We start from the raw sequence: 15,999 nt of genomic DNA, 5'->3' as shown, positions 1-15,999 counted from the left end.
GAAGAGGTGTGATATTGAGTACTCTGTGAGGGACTTCGTCTTTCTTAAGGTTTCATAGTGGAAGAAGGTTCTAAGATTTGGCCGTAAGGACAAGTTGAGCCCTAGGTTCATTGGGTCATATCAGATTTTGAAGCATGTGGGACCGGTTGCTTACCAATTAGAGTTACCTCTAGAGTTAGACCGTATCCATGATGTCTTTCATGTTTCGATGTTGAGGCGGTTCCGATCTGACCTATCTCACATTATCTTTGTTGAGGAAATCAAGGTTAGACTGAATTTGACCTTCGAGGAGGAGTCGGTTCAGATTCTGGATCGCGATATTAAGGTTCTGAGGAGGAAGTCCATTCCTTTAGTAAAGGTTCTGTGGTAGAATCATGGCATTGAGGAGGCCACGTGGGAACCTGAGGACTTGATACGTCAACAGTATCCTTATCTATTCTGATCAGGTAAATTTCAAGGTCGAAATTTCTTTTAGAGGGTAGAGTTGTAACGTCCTAAATTATTTGTTTTTGTTTCTATAAATATCTGATACAATTGTGTATCTACTTCAGCAGTAAAGTGTTCTGGGTATGTGTGTGAGGTCCTAAGTTCATGCTCTACTTTTGGAAAATTTTGTTATTTTTGGAATTCAACCTTACCTCTGTTTAATGGGCACATATTTAATTATCAGTAAATCCACATCAGAATAAGCCTGCTGGTTCGAGTGGTAAGAGAATTGGTGTATTGGAGGTCCTATGTTTGAATCTTCGTACGAGCGAGGGAGTTTATTTTGTTCTGCTGACTGATAGAATTTCGGTTGTATTGAAAATCTTAAAGAAGGGGTTAGTGGGAGGAAAACATAGGATTTAGGGGTTATTAGAAATTTCTATCTTCTCTTTTTGTAAAATTTTCTCTCTCTCTTCCTAAGAAAAAAACTGACGTTAGACCGCTGTTCCTTGCCGTTTTCCTTTTCCTTTTCCTTTTCTCCCTTTCAGTTTTGCTTTCTGTTGTCAGCTGTCACACCTTTTTTTTTACATTCTAATTTTTGTCGCACGTCTTGGTAAGTAGGGTTTTCCTATTCTGCAACTTGTAGTTTTTTTCCAAGTGTTGATTGAGGTTATACCTTTGTTTTGGGCAGTAACGAGTCAAGAAGATCATGATTCTACTCTTACGAGATCGTAGTTAATCGTTCAGAGTGTTGGAGTAAGTGGTAAGTGCTTGATTTAAGTTATGGTTGATTTTGGGTTTTTGGTTCAATCGGGTGTAAAGACTAAAATTGAGCGTTGTTATGTTGGTTTTTAGGTTTTAGAAGGCTTGGGATAGTTCTCGCATCAAATCATTACCAGGTGTGCACCCAAAATACAGAAAACGAAGCTTTAAAAAAGCCAAAAAAATGAAACTGTCGACGCTACATGAGCGTGTGGTCGCCCATGTGGTAGGCCGTGTGCAAGTACATGGTCATGTGGTGGCTCGAGTGTGGCCATGTGGGCCTTACGAGCAAGACCAATCTAGGCATGTGGGCCCACATGGGTATAATACACGGGCATGTGGAATCTGGGCAAGGAAGTGTAGGCCACACGGGTAAGGTCAATCTGAGTGTGTGGGCCACACAAACGTATGGGCCCACATTATACTAAAATTTTTCGTAGGGTTGCACGGGTCATCCTAATCAACTGTGGGCCTATCGTAGGGTTGGTAAAGGCTTACTAAAACCTAAAACTATGTGATCTATTAGACTGAAACACTATTCTGAGTATGATTATGTCATGTATGCCTGGTATTTGTTTATGTAAGAATGTTAAGCATGATCTATCTGTTAAATTTTGTATGTATGCTCTGTATTTGTTTTGGGGTGAGATTTGTATATGAGGAGGAAGTATTCTGATTAACATTAAACGCCTATATTCTGGCAGCTTGATTGCATATTATATCTGATATGTTCTTAATGACACGATGTGGTGTGTGGGGATGGGTAGGTGTTTTTAACCCCGCATAGTGTGATGGGATGGACGAAGATGGTGTGTAGAGGATGGGAGTAGGATTATGCATATCTGTATCTAATTGTACTACTGCATCTGAAAAGGGCATGATGTCTGTATCTGTATCTGTTCTGGTTCTGTAAATGATGATTGTATGCTTGCATGCTTAATTCTGTTAGGTTACACACTAAGATTACGTAAACTCACATCTGCTTGTTTGTTTGTCAAGTAATCCATAGTCTTAGGCAGATTGGTACAGTGGGACTCAGTGGTGACCACATATTCGTAAAACTGCTTGAAGTTATTTACTTATGGTTTATCTATGACTCGATAATTGTTTTGAGAGTTGTAACTTTTTTGGGGACTCTCTGGACTGTTTGATTTTTAACTGGTCATTTCTGATTTAATTGTTTTGGTAAAAATTTTATTAGAAACAACGGCTTTATGCAAACAATGATTTTTTTCTAAAAACACAACTGCGTTTTCAAACATAAATGATTAAAGCTTCCACTCTAATAAGTAATTGGAAAATAACTGTTAAAATAATGTTTTCTGTATTAAACATGAAGGAATGTGGGTTTTATAAATGATTAGTTAATCAAATCAACCTGTTTTCAAAATCTTTCCATGTCACATCATCAAATTCGGCCATAACATTTAGGCTGGGTTTGGGGTGTTACACCCCACCACCAATTTTTCCAATACGATGGTTAAGACCAGAAGTCGAGCTGCTGTCAAACCCTCTTTCGCTGTCAACATCCGCTGGCCCTAATTTTCGACACGCTAAAGTATCAATTTGGCCGACGGAGCTTCATCCCATTTTCCTCTCCTCCTTGTGCCCCGTCCTCCACACCTCCCTCTCCTCTGTACGACTCACTTGTTCCCTCTCCCTCTTCTCCTCCATGCGTCGCACCTTTCCCATCTCTATCGCCTCCACGCGATGCTGCCACACCATCTTCTTCTCCTCTACGCCAACCACTTACCTTTACCCTACCTCCATTGTCGCCCCTACAGCTCACTTTCCGTGAACTATCGCCACCATCGTTTTTGACTCCTGACTCCTCACAACGTCAGCCTTGTCCACAACCACCACCCTCTTCGGCCTAACCAACAATTGCGTTCACTGGTTCCACTTCTGATTCCGACGGCGACAGTCACGAATGGCCTACACACTCCGGCTCCTCTGGGAGTCACGACAACCAATGCCCACTACCTACCCGTGGCAGAACCTACTTGTCTCGAGTAAATATTTTGCCATCGAAATGCCATTAAATGGTAATTTAACGTTTGATACCACTATCAATCAAGACAGGTATGATCGATTACAACATAAACAAATAGTGCCTTGCAAATGTTTATCACTATCTGTTTTGAATGATTTGCATATTGACAATGTTGCTACTAGTTATTTTCACAATATTAGTTGGGTTGGAAATTTTGATGTCACTCACTACGCTTATTACGAACTGGTTTTGGAATTTTATTCTACCTTCCATTTCTAACGGCACGGCCAATTCTCATTGGACACACCTAGCATCATAACGTTTCGATTGCTTGGTACCACACATGTTTGTCCCTCACTGATTTTAATATTACATTGGCTTTTGTAACAGAGGATTATACTATGTCCATTGATTATGAGAACAATTTGTGTAATTTTCCAGCAGACTTTATGGTTGTCGAGGCCTTTACGTTATTAACAGATAATGTCGAAACCATGTGTAACCCTAAAACATCGAAGGATTTATGGTTTCGTAACCCTACCTTATGTTACGTACATCGTTATTTGGCTTATAATTTCTCTGGCCGAAAAGATACACAGGCTACCATCTCGAAGAAAAAATTGTTATTATGGTGTATGTACACCAGTCATCCGATAAATTTGGGCTTTTGGTATGCGCTTCAATTTGAACATGTTATAAATGTAAAACGTCCTCTAATTTTATGCTCTTTTATTACACAACTGTTATTCTCTTTGCATGGCTCTAATACTCCTATTTTAGACTTACATATTGCTTGCCAGGCTGATCCTTTAGATGTTCGCTACCTTGACTCGATGGGATTGCTTCTTAGCACTCATTCTTCCTTTCTTTTGTCCATCCAGGTATCTGATCTTTACTGGTTGAAAAAATTTTTCAACAATAAAATCAGCAGAGGTACCTAATCAAAACCGACCTTTCGTGACCATCAAGCAACGATTGGAGTGCATTAAGGCACAACTCGACACCTTCGGCCAGCAGATGACTAATCTCATTGCAGCTCTGCGCGAATGACAGTAACTACATGGAGAGTTTTTCTAAACTTTTTTTCTCTTATCCCGCCTATTTGTTTCTTTTCTTTCACATCAAGGATAATGTGTTTTAAGTAGGAGGAGGCATTCCTCATTATATCTATCATTTTATCTACTATTTTTATTGTTTTGTTACTGTTGCTACTACCTTGTGCTCGTTTTGCTCAAAATTATTTTTTTAAGAATATTCTGCCTCTTTTCATGCGCAAGATTTTTACCTGGAATTGCTCACTGTTTGACCTGTAAGCATGATTCTTGTCTACTGAATTAGTTATGATTTTGCTAGTTTGATTTCATCTTTATTGTTTTATTTCTATTAGGCTAAAATAATTATGACTAATAGAGTTAACTCTAACTTGCTTATTGTAAAATTGATTAAGTCTAAATGTAAAGAGGACACTTAATACAATTGTATGCTAAAATCATGTTCATGACTATTAGGTGGTTGCTAAAACTTATTTTTGACACTTGATTGTTTTTTCTAGTCCTCCAAAATTAAAATTTCATTTAATGATAATAATATTTTCGTGGTTATGAGTGCAGCTTAAAAACGTGACTAGCTGAGTAACTGGGGTAGGGTGCTTGGGTTGTCATCCTATTGGCGTTAAAAGGTTGTGTGATGTGTTAGGTAAAACTCTGCTGACCTAAATTAGATAATTTTTTTTAGGAATGTGTTGGGTTGAGTAACCAGGGTGGGGTGCTTAGCTATCTTCTCTCTTCGCGTCAAAAGGTTCAATATATTCTTAAGAAAAAACGTATATATATAATAAATTAGGAGTATGTTGGGCTGAGTAACAGGGGTGGGGTGCTTGGCTGTCATCTCTCTTCGCATCAAAAGGTTCAATATATTTTTAAGCAAAAACAGAGAGAGAGAGAGAGAGAGAGAGAGAGAGAGAGAGAGAGAGAGAGGGAGAGAGAAATGATGTATTAATAATAAAATTGCATTTGGAGACTAAAGGTGGAAACAAATAAGGTGTCTTGGTAAGTTTAGTAAGTTACCTAATTTTCATGAAATAATCCAAGTCAATTTTGATTTTAGTGTGATTAAATAGGAATACTTTTTTAGTTTTACTTAAAGCAAGCTAAAGGTTTTCTTTATTTTCATATGCATTAAGCCTTATAAACCTTTGGAATGATATTTCTTTCATGGAAAAATCTAAATTTCAAAGTTGATAGGAATCATACTTGAGAGCAGGCATTGGCTAAGTAGGGAAAATTTGATAATACTCTAGAATGACATATTTTTATGTATTAATTACATATTTATTTTGAGTATGATCCTACTAATTTAAGTTATTTATGATTTTTTTTATCTTGTAGGGACTAAATTTAAGGCAAAAGGAAATTTAGGGGCAAAAAGCATGAATTTAAAGATAAAATAGGCCAGCATGCCAAATAGGAAAGAAGTGGTGCCGAAAATGCAAAATGTGGAAGACATGGGGGCAAAAGTGAAAAGAAGAGATTTTATGAACACAAGACTATTTAAATTTTAATTATATTAGGATAATTGTTAAGATTATTATTTAGATTTAATTTAGATAGTAATAGACTAGGTTTTCTAAGTACTATAGATAGGGGATGGAGTGACACAAATTTAACTCATATTTTTCTGTAACACTCCCTCTCCCAAAAAGCTTAGCCTTTGTTCCTTTCCTTTTATTTAATAAAATTCCATTTTTATTAAGTTTATTTTTTTTCCCAAAAAGCTTAAGCCACTAAATTCATCTAGCCAAAGGTTGTCGAAATTCCCCCAAAAAGGTTCATGAGGCTTAGAATCCTTGCTTAGCCTCCTTAATAAGTATTCATTGTTTCTCCGCATTACGGGACTGACGCTTCCGTCCATGTCCCTTCAAAAGTGATCTTTTCATCTTGCACAAAGGCGGCCGCTTTGTATGTTTTGGGAAGGTTGCACAGTTGGTTCGTTAGCTTACTGCGTCAGTGTTTGTCGAGCCCAATAGACAAAATGGCGTGGCATTCGCCATTGAGAAGTGATGATTTAGTGTAAGACGGTCTCACAAAAGCGACGGTTGGCTAGAGTCAGGTTCCTCTAAATCATAAGTCTAAAATCTAAGTGGAGCTGGTGGCCGTAGACGTTCTCTTCCACTATAACTGGCTTATCCTATTCAAGAAGGATTACCCAAAAGTCGAGGATTGAACTCAAGGAGGATCGAGACAACCGAAGGCTGAAATCTCTCCATAAAAAACTTTCTTTTCTCAACACTATTTATCTTTGCAATTTTAATTTCAATTTACGCAATTTCAATTCAATCAACTTTTTTTTCAAGTACGCAGGTTTTTTTGAGCACGACTCTAACCGAGATATCGAGGAACAGGAACTTGTGTAAATCCAGTCCCTAAGAATTTGACCCTACTTCCCTTATACTATTCTTTTCATTATTTTATAGGGATAGAATATTTTTAGTGCTCTCAACGATGCATCAGTAGGGCTATTCACACCAATTTCAGTGATCGCTTTAGATGTAAAGCTCTCAAAGTATGTATAGTTTTAAATGGATGGCCTAACAGGTTTGCTTGACTCGATATTTGAATTCGAAATAATCTTTGTTTTGCAGCTTGCAGTGGTCAAAAATCGGAGGTTGGCTGAAAAACCGATTAAAGGGAAGATATATAATTGTGTTTGCATATATGAACCCGCCACTTAATTTTTCTATACTAACTACTTAAGAGCTTTTGCAAGAAAAATTTTAAAAAATAAAAGATAAAAACTGTTGGAATGGAAATGGAGCAATGGGAGTCCATAGCATGTTAGCCTATACCATTCATTTGTTAGCTTTTAAGTTTATGCTTTTGTTGCTGACGGTGTTCGACAGTTACCAGCAACTGTAATATAATAAGGAGAAAACATGGCTGTAGATATCAATGCCATATTTTTCAAGTTATTGTGAGTCTAATTTTTTTTTTAAGATTGGGTTGAATTTGTAAGATTACTCGTATAAGGGCTTAAGTTTTTAAAATGATGGTAATTAAGTTAGATTTTATTTGAAAAAAAATAAAAACATAAGCTGAAAATTGATATATACCATTTGTAGGGCCTTTATTTGATTACAAATTTGAATAACATTTTCTCTATACACAATGAATTACAGAAAAAAATGATAATAAATTAGACTAAACCATTTTTCCCAATAATATCATCAATTCTTCTCAAGTGTAATGTATCTTAACTTTTTTCGTGCAACAGCTTACTTCAAAATCATCCATCACTTGTTTTGCATGGTACAAGATTTTCCCAAATGTTTTATGCTCGCCCTAGTATACAATGCAACAGCTTATCTTTTATTGATCCTTGATAAATGAAGAAAGGCATGTCTAATTCAAAAAATAAATAAGCAACGACCAGGAAGCAATAATCCCTTTTCTTTCTTCCTAGAAACAAGTTCTGTAGAAGTGTTCTCCAACATTATCTTAATAAACAAAAAAGAAGCAAAGCAGCCGAGCTCATTCCACGACAGCAACTCCTCCAGCTGCTTTTATCTTCTCCATTATATCATTTGTTTCGTCCTTCGTGATCCCTTGTTTGAGTATAACAGGTGCCTTCTCAACTACTTAGCCTCTTTCAAACCCAAGTTAGTAAATGCCCTCACTTCCTTAATTACCTTGATTTTTGCAGCTGCATCGAACTTTTCTAACTTCACACCGAATGATGTTTTCTCTTTCTTCTCCTCTGCCTTTGGAGCTCCTGCACCTGCACCTGCTCCTGCTCCACCCAAGTCCATCCCTTCATCTGCAATGACTTACAGTTTTGGGTGTCTTAGCCTCTCGGTGAGAGTCGGACCGATTTGTCTGCGTTCTTCTGGTGGTACGACTGTAATTCGCTCTGCCAATTCAACAACCTTATTAGACAGTGGAGGCCTTGGGCCATACGGATCATAAACTTGATCGTATTCGAACCTTTTAGGCTTTGCATTGGGATCTCTAGGAACGAATCATGCTGAAATGTCCGGACGAAATTCAAAGGCTCCATTATTTCACGAATGGAGGGGCTTGGGCACAAATTGCTTTCACAAGTCTGATCATCAATTTGTTTGTTGTTTTAATATCTTTTTGTTGATTTAATATTTGCTTTAATTTTTTTTAGTGTATTTGATATATTATATTTTTAAAATTTATTTTATATAATAAAATAATTTTAAAAAATTAATACAGGTCAGACCGAACTCGAGTTTAGCATCTATAATTTGAATCAACCTTGGACAAAATTTTAAACTCATTTTTTAAGTTAATTTGAACTCAAAAAACTGGCATAAAATTCAGTTAAACCTAGCACAACCCATGATTAACTTTATTACTAACAGGTCAATGAGGCAAGAAGACATCAAATTAAAAGAGTTCCTACAAAGTTGCTAGAAAAATTGAATTTGGAGCTTATCAATTAGCATACTTGGATGAGAAGCTCATCCCGACATGGAATGCTAGGCACTTGAGGGAATTCTATATGTGAAAAATGTAAGTCAATTTATTTTCTTATTCAAATACCTGTGCATTTATTTCTTACAATCATTTTCATGCTTCTATTATGTAACAACCTGTATATAGCATTACACATGAGAACAAATGAATGAAAGCAATACTATGGACAAGTATTATTCATAAATCCTGTTACTAATACTTAGCTGAATATTTTATCAAAAGCGTAACAAATGTGTAATTTAATGCGGTTAGCAAATATTGGCATTTAATGTTCAATACATTTCTCGATCCACAAATTTAATTCCAATGCTGATGTTCTATCCAAAAATCACACCACAAAGTCAAAACTATATAGTCTACAAGAAAAATCGAAGAAAAGAGACACAAGACATTTTGCTTTGGGGATTTTTGGGTTTTCAAGGTTGTAGCACAAATCTGAACGGTGGCAATAGAGGAGAGGTCACAAGGAAGCTCCAGTCCTACTTGGAATCAGACCTGACGGTGGAGATAGTAGATCACAGCTCATTTCAGTCATGATTTTCTCTGATATTTCACACTTTCGGTATGTTATTCTAGAGATTGAGTTCGGCAATAGGTAAATATATTTTAATGATACTTCAAATTAAAAAGGAATTAATTAAAATTAGAAGAAAAATGTGAACCTTTTCGCATTGTATACACTACATTTTATGAAGCGGATTATGTAATATTCCAAACCCGATTGAGAAGATCCAACCTAAATTTGGCATGTCACGTTAGTCATCGAAGTGACTCTCCGTTAACTCCTAACCTAACCTCTAACACACCACTTATGCGTAGCAAGCGAACATAATGTTAAACATTAACAAAAAAAAGGAAAACATAGGCTCGCATAAAAATACGTTTTCCCAAGATCCAACAGTTCATATGCAGAGAAAACAAACTTTAGGACCATTATAGCTTGCTAAACACCTAAATTACACATACATCCTACTTTCACCAAGTAACAGACTTCACAACAAAATAAACATGCATGCAAAAGATTTTCACATTTTAAACATGGTTCGCATAAAATCTTGGGTTCGCACGTATGTAAGGGTTTGCAAAGTTAAGGGGTACGTATGTAATTATGAAAACATACCTAGGGTTTCGCATTTCATAATCATAACAAGGGTACGCTTGTAAATAAGATACATACACAATATCATATATAAGAATGAGTTAGCAGAATTCAATGGTTTGCATGTAATTAACCTAACATTACAAGTGTACGCAAGTAACTCATGCATGAATAACATCGATTTATTAATAAAGGAATAGAACATATGAAATTCAAGACATGGTTCACAAGAAAGAAATTAACTTAAACATAAAACGTACTAAACTCATCCTTAAACAAATTGTTCATGTAATTAAATCCACAATCTAATTTATTACTCAAAACATTAACCATCGCCTATCTCTATGGTTCGCCAGTATTAGTCAAGTGCCTCGCCAGATCATCGACCTCGCCTATGCCATCCGCAATCTACTTTCCTGAGAAGTAAGAGAGGAGTGGGTGAGTTCGGGGAAAACTCAATGAATAATTAGAAACCATTATGTTATGCTTACAAACAATGTTTGAAAACAGTAGAAAACTTTGTTTGAAAACTTTTTGCGTGCTGGGTTTTGCAAGTGAGGATGTGAGATCCAGTTCCTATCTGAAAAACATATTTTTGTGAAAACAGTTTAAAAACAATACTTAGAAATCCTTTCTTAAAAACTTGCTTTTAAAAAGGCTCACATCAAAATTGCAAGGCCATATTTCTTTCAAAACAAAAATCAAATTTGAGTTTATAACAGAGCTACGAGACCAGCTCGCACATAATAGAAATCACAAACAAGGTCGCTTTAAGTCGCACGACTGGTTCATCAAAAAAAAGACACGAATAGAGTTTCCCTTAGATTGCAATACGGGCTTGGTCACAGAATGCTTATTAAGAAGCTGGTGAGTACTCACAATCCTTGGTATACCAAATCAGAAGGCTCACTAAGGAGCTCACAGAACAAAAAGCTCGCACTAAGGCTAAGCCAAATAGAGAGCTCGCATAAAGCAAAGCTAAACATTTGGTTATAAAAAAACTCGCACGTTAAGTGCCTTAAAAAAACACAGTTTAAAATCGTTCTTTCAAAACATTCTTATAACCAAATGCTCGTTAGGAGCTCGCACAAAACTATACTTCAAAAACATATTTTCAAAATCGTGTTTTGAAAATAGAGTTTCATAACTTTAAATTAGAACTCTTCAGAAAACTTACTATTGGGTTTCGGAAACAAGGTTTCTTTTTAGAAAACCATAACCATTAGCAAATATAATCGGAATACCTTTGAAAACTCATAAACTGATAGTTACTGATCACTCACTAGAAACGGAGAACTTAAATGATTTTGGCTTTGCCCTTGTCTTTGCTAGAAGACGGTTTGGCTGGTTCACAACAAATAAACAAATTACTAAACAGCACATTCAGAATTCGCACATGCATGCGAACCTAACTCTAAGGATGATCAACCCTAATAAGACAAGGACTTACCCGAATTGCTATGAACAAAACTTAGAATAGAGACTTTGACGTAGAATATTTAGTGAATAAATTCACAGAATTAAGGGTCGTATTTAAAAACCTAAAAGTCTTAAATATCTTTGGATACCCAATTTGATTTAGGAAAGATGTTACTTACACATAAAGTATTCCTAGATACACTAAATCACTTTTTTCTAATTTGAGTCTAACTGTATCTTTGCCCGACGAGCCCCAGTTCACACTTTGACTTGCATACCCTGTTCGCCACACAGACTGGTGAACCCTAGCTCGCCAAATAGACTGGCAAACCCCTAGCTCAACAAGACATTAGTGAACCTGCCTCGTAGTGAAACTAGCGAACCCTTTACCATTTCGTAGCGAACACCTTTGCTGAAACTTCCTTGGCAAACACCCAGCTCACTTGAATCTTGGCGAACCCCCATTTCACCCAACTTTTGACATTTAGTTCGCTAAAACATTGGCAAACCTTAACTTCGCATGGCCAAAACTTTCGACCCCGATCTCAGGATATAACAAATTATGTCATTTTCAATATTTAAGTACCAAATGTTGGCTAATATCAATCTAATAATAACTTTCTATAACATTTTTCAATTAATATATTGAAAAAATATTAAAATTATTGGTGCTAAATATATATAAAATTCTTTCCTTGTGTTGAGGGTTCAATCCTCTACTTGGGTATGGCGCAGCTTTAAAACTCGTACCTAGCATCAACCCCTTAATAGGACTACAGAATGCGGAAAATTAGTTACTAGGCTCACTACAGTAGATACATTGAGAAATAAAAAAAAAAATTGTCATGCAATGAATCTGACGTGCTTTGAATTATATTTGGGATTCAATGGTGTATTTAAAATATGTTCAATCGATAAATTAATTTACTTTAAAATATTTTAACAAAAAATATTTTAATTGGAGATTGGTTGTAAGAATTTTATAACATCAGTAATTTAATGAATATATGTAACACCGTAACACCCTTCACCTGGTCCAATTGCCAAACTCAAGTTACATGTTGCTACAACAATTATCTGGAAGGTTTGGCAACTGTTAGGTAATCGAGATCAGAAATGGAGGTTGGAGGATGGGGGCTTCAATCGTTTTCTCTCTAGGAAGATGTGTTGGATTTGTTCTTAGATGGTTTTAGGAATGGTCGCTAAGTTTTACGGCTAGTTTAGCAATGCTTTTTAAAAGTTCAAAAGCACTTTTAAGTAAAATCTAAAATTTTCTACTTCTATTTTTGGCCAAAAAAGTAATTTTTCAAAGCATATTTTGCCTTAAAAGTACTTTTGAGATAAAAACATTACTAAACAAGATATTTTTGAAATTTTAAAAAATACTTTTGAAAAGTAATGCTTAATTGGCCCTTAGTGTGACTGACGACGATTCATGATGGATTGGATCCATTTTATTAGGTGGGGGCATTTTCGGTATTGTTTGGTTTTTTAATTTATTTATTTGATTTTGTAACTGTTGTTGTTCTGTTTATTTTCCCCTTTTCAATAAATGGTCCAGCTAGTATACATTTAAAAAATAATAATTGTATTATAGATAAGGAAATTTATACAAAGGTAGGATATGAATTAATTGCAAAAATCATCTAAATTAAGGGATTTGTGTATCTTTATTGTTATTGTAAATTTGAGTCACGATGAGTCCCATCATGGCCTTTAGATGTGATATTCAAATAATGAAAAAGCCCAAAATAGATGAAGCAATGAACCCAATATGATAATTTTAATCATTTGTCTAAATTAATTATTCATCTTATCAATGTCATATATGATATAAGAATCAAATAATGTATTTGATTATTGGTTGAGACATTTTATTATATTTTGATGTTAAAACAATGAATGATATCAAAGAATAAGATTGTAAAGAAGCTCGTTCCATGTATCTGGAACTCCCGCTAGACACCAATGGCTGCAATCCATTCCAGTAGATCCTCCAAGCCCATACATTGATGGATGCCCATCTTTGCGTAGCAATGACAGCAGTGTTATGTCAAGCAACTTCACTGGCTTTTTCATTTTGCTTAACACCTTCTTTACCACATCCACGGCTGGTGGTAACCCTCCTGGATATGTTGTGCCAAGCAATGGCTGCTTCTGCCCTACACAATTCTTTGCTTTTGGTTCACCCCATAAAGTTCCACTGCCATAACCAAATTTATGACCCATAAGTACTCGACTTAATCAAATAAAGGGCATGAAGTAGACTTTGAAAGCTTACTTGTAATGAGAGGGGGAAATTCCTTGGAAGAATAGGAGAGATTTAGAAGGATCGATGTTGGCATCAACCCATCCGGCCCATGTGTTGAGAGCTATTTCAAAAGCTTGCATTCGATCCATATCTTTCTTAATCACGCCGCCTACCTCAATATAATCCCACGGTTGAGTAGGACCACGACGGTTCCACCAATGCCAAGTATTGAAGATAAGCATGTCGATTCCTTTCCATAGCTTTCCTCCTTGAATGGAATCAAGCTTTAACACCCTACCTATCTTTTCCATCACTACATCTACCAGATACACACTTCGATCTACCATTACTTTTACTTCATAATCCTGCATTTTTTTTAATTGCCTGAGTTGTATGTCACATGTTTCATATTTAATTAACTACCACATAAAAGTTTTTTGTTTTTTTTTTCTTTTTGGCGTAAGAAAATGGACAATAACAGGACCACCATTGATTGTAACTTAACAATACATGTGTCTTTTTAACTCATAAATTATTAAGAAAATGAAAGGTAGCTTAAACTGAAATTAATAAAATCACGTACCAAGAATTCCAATGTGGTGACATCTCCAACTCTAGAAATGTTGAATTGGGCACTGGGAACTGCATAGTGAAGCATGCATGTCAATGATTGCCATTGATTTAGACTTAGTGAATCTCCCACAAACATTATGCTCTTCCCTCTAAACTTTTCTAGCAACTTCAAACCATTAAATCTACAAAATATTTAACAAATCAATACAATTTATCACATGTATCAGCAACATTCCTCAAAACGTATGGTACCCAGAAAAGGGACTAAATTTCAAATTTCTAAAGAGTACAGGGACTGTAAGCAAATTAGACTCTCTCTTTTTAAATGGTAGAGAAGGTATAAGAAGAAAGCAACAAGGGCAGAAAAGGGAATAGAGAAAAGACATCCCACCGGCGATCCCGTGAGGGCGACATTACGAAACTCTCCATTCCCACGAGCTAAAGAATCTATGGCAATTATTTTTAGTTTTTTGGACAAGACAAATGTACACGCGCCAATAAAGAGTGTGGAAAGCATAACCAATCACATGTTACAATCTCCTCCACCAAAACACTAGGAAAGCGACATATCTCCACGCGCTTTGGAAGTAAGACTAGTTCACATGATATCTGAAATTGAATTTGAAGTCGTTTTAGGAAGAAAATGATTTTCTTTTTTTTTTTAAATTGATATCTATTGGGTTAATATATTTATAAAAATCATGAAATTTTGAAAAAATACTAACCATTTTGGGAAATTTTATCAGTAAAAGCAAAAGATTTCAGTGTGGAAAATAAAACACTAAAAATGTAACGAAAATGGAAAATATTAAATGCAATTTAAAATTTAAGATTTTTGAACAAATTTAAGTTTTATAAAAAAGGTTGATGTTAATTAAAAATATTAATATTAAAACAATGTCAACCAATGGCAAGTGGCCAGCACGACAACAACCTATGTACCATCCGGTGAATGGTGGGAATCATCAGATTAATCATTTCAAATGCGTTTAATTTTTTTTTTTAAACATATTCAAAGTATTATAATATAAATGTCAGGAATCTAAGTAATGTACAAATTATCAAATTTTAAAAAAAAAATCCAAATAACATTAATGAGCCTGATAACTGGATGCAAACTGGCATGTAATAAAAAGGAGTAAAAACAGAAAGTTGAGACCCCATACCCTTTTATTTTCCGACCTATTGGAGACAATGCCTACTTTTAATGGAGGCTAAAGATTCAAAATTATACATCAACCAAACCGTGATTAACCCTTTTTTCTTTTGCTTTTCATTCCCTTTGCTAGAAACAGTTCAAGATTGAGAGAATAGGAAGGGGGTACCTAGTGAGCGTGCAACCAAGAGGTTGCCATCGGTATTGAGTGTAAACCAGATCCTGGCGGCCATTCTTTTGGCAGCTGAACTCTTTCTGAATGAAGGGGCAAGCTGAGGCTTTGTAAAGAGGGTAAGATGGATCCAAAACCCACCTGCCTGTAAACAAATCGCAGCCATTTGCAGCAGCAGCATTTCCATTGCGGCTGCAGATAAGGCACAAAACCAGCAGGTAAAAAGATGATGAAATAAGAGAATTGGCATCCACCCAAACTCCCATTTGGACTGTTAGATTAACTCTCTACAACTGGAAAAGAGAAAATAAGGACTGAGTTAAAAAAAAAAGAGAGAGAGACAGAGATAGAGAGTTTTGAGTCAGGGGAGCAATGGCTCACCCTGCTAATACTTATTTATATACTGATTTCTTTGTTTAATTGTTTCTATCTATTTATTTATTTTATAGGGAAAAAAAATATTTGTGGGTACAAAAGTGTTCTATTGTATTTATTTATGTCACAAAGTTTGGATAATATTTGCACTTTTTCCATTTCGTCATTGTTATGGTGGTAAAATGAAAAATGAAAATCTAAATTCAAATTTTTTTATGGGATTTTTAATTTAATGCTCTGGAAAAAGGGAGTTCATAGTATAAATGTAAGGTTAT

At 35.5% G+C, this 15,999-nt stretch overlaps 1 protein-coding gene, 1 long non-coding RNA gene and 1 pseudogene across 3 annotated transcripts; all 3 read right to left on the bottom strand.

The window, feature by feature from the left end:
- Positions 1–7,707: 7,707 nt before the first annotated feature.
- On the bottom strand, positions 7,708–8,753 carry LOC108462541 (uncharacterized; annotated as a pseudogene).
- Positions 8,754–9,939: 1,186 nt separating this feature from the next.
- On the bottom strand, positions 9,940–10,947 carry LOC108463477 (uncharacterized). The gene is made up of 2 exons (XR_008276972.1): positions 10,658–10,947; positions 9,940–10,194 (listed from the first exon to the last, which is right to left on the bottom strand). It is a non-coding gene; the product is annotated as an uncharacterized LOC108463477 (long non-coding RNA).
- A 2,028-nt stretch (positions 10,948–12,975) lies between these two features.
- On the bottom strand, positions 12,976–15,799 carry LOC108461305 (protein trichome birefringence-like 41). Of its 2 annotated transcripts, none has more exons than XM_053023830.1 (4): positions 15,347–15,799; positions 14,032–14,090; positions 13,479–13,813; positions 12,976–13,400 (listed from the first exon to the last, which is right to left on the bottom strand). In XM_053023830.1, exons 1-4 carry the CDS (start codon positions 15,597–15,599, stop codon positions 13,106–13,108), a joined length of 942 nt encoding a protein of 313 aa, XP_052879790.1. In that variant the 5' UTR covers positions 15,600–15,799; the 3' UTR covers positions 12,976–13,105. The 2 variants fall into 2 exon arrangements, with proteins under 2 accessions (XP_052879790.1, XP_017616598.1); XM_017761109.2 differs by having other exon boundaries at positions 14,032–14,203; positions 15,347–15,795.
- Between the last annotated feature and the right edge of the window lie 200 nt (positions 15,800–15,999).

Source organism: Gossypium arboreum, chromosome 13 (assembly GCF_025698485.1).
Source record: "Gossypium arboreum isolate Shixiya-1 chromosome 13, ASM2569848v2, whole genome shotgun sequence".
NCBI lineage: Eukaryota > Viridiplantae > Streptophyta > Magnoliopsida > Malvales > Malvaceae > Gossypium > Gossypium arboreum.
This window is presented reverse-complemented; position numbering and strand designations above follow the sequence as displayed.

Bases quoted from the DNA above. Each gene is read 5' to 3' on its own strand.
- LOC108461305 (XM_017761109.2), bottom strand. From the start codon at position 15,615: ATGGGAGTTTGGGTGGATGCCAATTCTCTTATTTCATCATCTTTTTAC. The intron at 14,204-15,346 runs GTACCCCCTTCC...AATATTTTGTAG, and splicing joins CTTGGTTGCACGCTCACTAG to ATTTAATGGTTTGAAGTTGC. The intron at 13,814-14,031 runs GTACGTGATTTT...AAAAAAATGCAG, and splicing joins TCACCACATTGGAATTCTTG to GATTATGAAGTAAAAGTAAT.